Genomic DNA, 4,268 nt, shown 5'->3' on the forward strand with positions numbered 1-4,268 from the left:
TAAGCACTTGAGTACACACGTTGTCGGAGTGTGTATCTGGACAATATAACACTTCGTAACATAACTCCATGGATTGGGTATGTACGCGTGTTACCGTTTCGTACATTCGAGCGGTGCAAAGATGTAGAGTATGTTCGACTCGCAAAATATCACCGGCGCTAACGGTGTCTCTTATAAAAGCTTTACAAATACTACTGACACGATCTAAAAAACCCGGGATCAAAGTGCTTCTGAGCAGTTGAGTCAAAAAACCCTGACACGCTCTGAAAAACCCGGGACCAAAGCGCGTGAGATTAGTCCGTTCGAAAAACCCTGACACGCTCTGAACAACCCGGGACCAAAGCGCTTCTGAACAAGATTAGAGTGATCGAAAAACCCCGACACGCTCGGGGAGCCATGAACCAAGTCTGAACAAGAAATGTTCATACGGAAAACCCTGACACGAGGTGGGGACGTCCCTTTGGATTCAAACAGCTAATGACCGCTTCACAGGATCCAGTGACATTATCACCTTGTTATTTCAATCATCCTTATTACATGACATCAGACATGTTGCAGCTTGGGGGAGGACTGATTTCTTTTTGAAGTTTCTCTATTGTGAGATCGCCCGGAGCGAAGCTAATGACTATGTGACATCATGATTAACATTAACCTCACCCTGGGACTTGAGGACCGGTTCACCGGTTCATTAATTGGTATGCAATATCAGTCTCAATAAAGGATTGTAAAAAGATTTTATTTCCATCATGATTAACATTAACCCCAACCTGGGATTTAGGACAGGTTCGTCGATTGGCATAAACACACAATAAAAGATTCATTTTAAAAGATTTTATTTCCTATATGATTTCCATGTAACAACAGAGTGTGAAACAACATAGGTTTGAATAGTATTCGCATATGGTATGAGTCGGAATACCTTACGATTGTTGTAGGCCATTGCGATCGAGGACTTTATTCTCAGTGTAGTACAAGAGTAGAAATCTTAAATTGAGTACTTAACACAGAGTCTGAGCATGTATATACACACCGATCCCACACACTTCCAGGTATAGACTTGATAAACCCATGACTCCGCTACGGAAAACCCGAGATCGGTGAATGGCAAATTCTATAGACTTGATAAACCCATGACTCCGCTACGAAAAAAACCCGAGATCGGTGAATGGCAAATTCTATAGACTTGATAAACCCATGACTCCGCTACGAAAAAAAAAAACCCGAGATCGGTGAATGGCAAATTCTATAGACTTGATAAACCCATGACTCCGCTACGGGAAAACCCGAGATCGGTGATTCCGTGAATAAGCACAAACACATAGTTTGAAAAACAAAGAATGAAGATACAGGCTATGGTACCCGTCACAATCTCATGAGATTTCCAACCGTTCGGAGAATTCGGATCCGTGCCCCACCAGTGTTTCTTCTCCTTTAGGCTCCAGAGAAAATCGTCCCATTGTGTATTCAGCGAGTTACAATTCACAGAGACACAGTCTACAGGTGGTATAAATCGGAGAGTCTCAAAATTTTTGTAGTCATCGTAAGCCATAGCGAAGAAGCTTTAAACCCTCTGACTCAGTCGAATGCCTCCTGATCAGTGAATGGTAGATTTACTAAACCCCTGACTCGATCACAAAAAACCCGGATCGGTGAATGTTACGTTTGTTAAACATATGACTTACACACGTTTCCGGTTGCGAACGTGAATAAAGGGACCGTTGTCTCGAAGCGTTGATAGTCCAGCGATATAGTTGACAACGTGATTCGTGGAGACTATGGAGAATTACCTAAAATCCTCGATCCTGGGCCGGGGTTCGTACGGAACGGTGTATAAAGTTCTGTCTCGGACGAGCGAACAAATCTTCGCGTTAAAATGTACCGGTGTACCTGATTCGAATAAGGGAGTGGAGGATTCCACTGTGAGAGAACTCTCCTGTCTCACCGCACTTAAAGGACACCCTAATGTGATCCAGATACACGACTGCTTTATAGATAACGGACAGGTGGCGATGGTCATGGACTATGTACCTTATACTCTGGCGCAAATCATTCACAATGGCCATGGGGTCAAATTTTATTACGATGAGTTCCAGTGTACACCTTTAATCCCCGAGAGTTTCATAGCACATTTCTCGACCCAGGTCGCGAATGCTCTGTCTTACATGCACGGGCTGAACATAATACACCGAGACCTGACACCCTCCAATATACTAGTAACCGAGGACTTGGTTATACAGGTTGCTGATATGGGCATGTCGAGACACGCTTCGCGATGGATGAGTCCGGCTGTGGTAACAGAACCCTACCGAGCTCCGGAGGTCTGCAAAGCGTTGGCGGAGAAGAAAGAGTGTACAGAGTACACTTGTGCAATTGATATGTGGAGCCTAGGTGTTATGATCGCGGACGCGTTTGAGGGTCACATGGTATTCCAAGCGCGTAAGCGCGACATGACAACGTATGATCTGATTCTACGGAGCGTAGAACACGAAAACACCGATCGGATCTCGATGGATCAACGGATAGATTTAAAGGACATAATCCCAAACGTTATGAGTTCCAGTCTGGCGAGAAATATCGTGATGAGCATATTGGTTTTTCGCGAAACTGAGAGACTCACAGCACGCGAGTTCTTACGGAAAACGGAATGGACCCAACTCGCTTCCATGACCGAAGATGATATACAATTGGTCAAGAAGCAGATTGCAAGAAGCGTGAAGTGGCGTGAAGAAGCTCAGGAGGAACGTGATGCTGAACGGGATCTGAAGTGTCATGAGACATTTGAGGACTCTGATTGAAAAGGAGCTGAGGATTCGGGAGCTTCGCGATGAAAGGACTCTCACGTGAGGGTAGATACGTAATGTGAACGATTGGTCACATTCATTTCTGATGGTTTATGGCTGTTACAGTGTAGTTACACCTAAACCCGTGTGTCTTTGTTGTTACTTGTAACAGTCTCACGTATACTGTGTGTACATAATATATTTTGATGCACCCATCGGTGGTTTACATTACAACCCGTGTAACGTTGTACAATGTAATGTGTTTGTGTAGGAATCACTCATGACGATTATATGGATGTACTTGAACTTGTTTTTATTACATACAATAAACACTTTTGTACATACGGATCGGATACAGTTTTATGTACAGTCCAGATTACAGTATTGATTCACCTTTATGGCATATACAATGTCTACATGTGATACAGTTTCTCATATAACACAAATCACTACAGTTTCGACGTTAACAATGTCATTACAGTTGCCCACATTGCACAGTATCCTGATATTCCCCTGTAACGTTTCAGCGTTAGCCAAGTGATACATGTGTTGCATAAACTAAGGATATGATGAAATATACAGAAGTGCATCGCGTTGCAGACCCCGTAGATCGTGTCCAGGACCTTTCTAGGTCATCTATCACGTTCTTCATTTTATGTATACCTGTAAGAATGAAAATGTCACGGTTAGATACAGTACACAAATGACAATGCAAAGGTGCTAAAACGCAATGTAAAACCGATACACACCGGAGTTCACGTCTTGTAACTCTACATAGGTTTTAACATCCTGCAGCTTCGGTAAATCCGGGACAAATGATCTGCTAGAAGCGGTGGTCTGGGTTGCGCTCTCAGTAGCTGGTTTGATAGCTTGATTGTGAACGCTTGAACACGTCATATTCCAGGTCCCTTGTCTGCTATACATAAAATAACGATAGGACTCATCGCCACTCACTCCGAAAGAGCGCCCCTTGTTAACTATGAAACAACCGTAACATGGGCTGCGCACTCTGTCCATGGTATTATTCCACACTTGTCCCAAATTCCACAACTGGGCTCCGTCCGGTTGTACGTGAAATCTATAGATACCGAGCACTCCGTCCAAAGGCTCGATTAATAAAGATCTCATCAGGCCCGGTTTCACAGTATAGTAGAAAACACCACACGTATCTGCTCGTACCCTGAGTCTAAAGGTGTAGTCGCCGATCGTGTAAACACCCTCATCCGTACATGTGAGAAAGCGAATCCATACACTGTACAAACCTGAGACATTTGTTACTTCGTATATATGTTCAGTCGCCTGTACAGTCACGTTGTCTTTCTCGAATGTAAGCGTGCGCCCATCGATGTGATTCGGTAACCTAAAGCGATCCCCCATTGTACCTACTATAGTAGGAATCGCGCTTCTGTTCAGCACGCAAGCGTCAACGATCGCCACCATAAGCAAACTCAGTATAACATGTAGACCCATTTCGATTATAGCGATAGA

The 4,268-nt window shown here is 43.8% G+C and overlaps 1 protein-coding gene across 1 annotated transcript; it reads left to right on the forward strand.

Annotated features, from left to right (window-relative positions):
* Nucleotides 1–1,775: 1,775 nt before the first annotated feature.
* Nucleotides 1,776–2,795, forward strand: LOC119886496 (cell division control protein 2 homolog 3-like). Its single transcript, XM_038697271.1, has one exon. It carries the CDS (start codon nucleotides 1,776–1,778, stop codon nucleotides 2,793–2,795), a length of 1,020 nt encoding a protein of 339 aa, XP_038553199.1.
* Nucleotides 2,796–4,268: the final 1,473 nt, after the last annotated feature.

The sequence above is a fragment of the Micropterus salmoides genome, unplaced genomic scaffold, assembly GCF_014851395.1.
Source record: "Micropterus salmoides isolate LMB-PRFRI ecotype aquatic unplaced genomic scaffold, ASM1485139v1 Ms_hic_scaffold_4, whole genome shotgun sequence".
Lineage (NCBI taxonomy): Eukaryota > Metazoa > Chordata > Actinopteri > Centrarchiformes > Centrarchidae > Micropterus > Micropterus salmoides.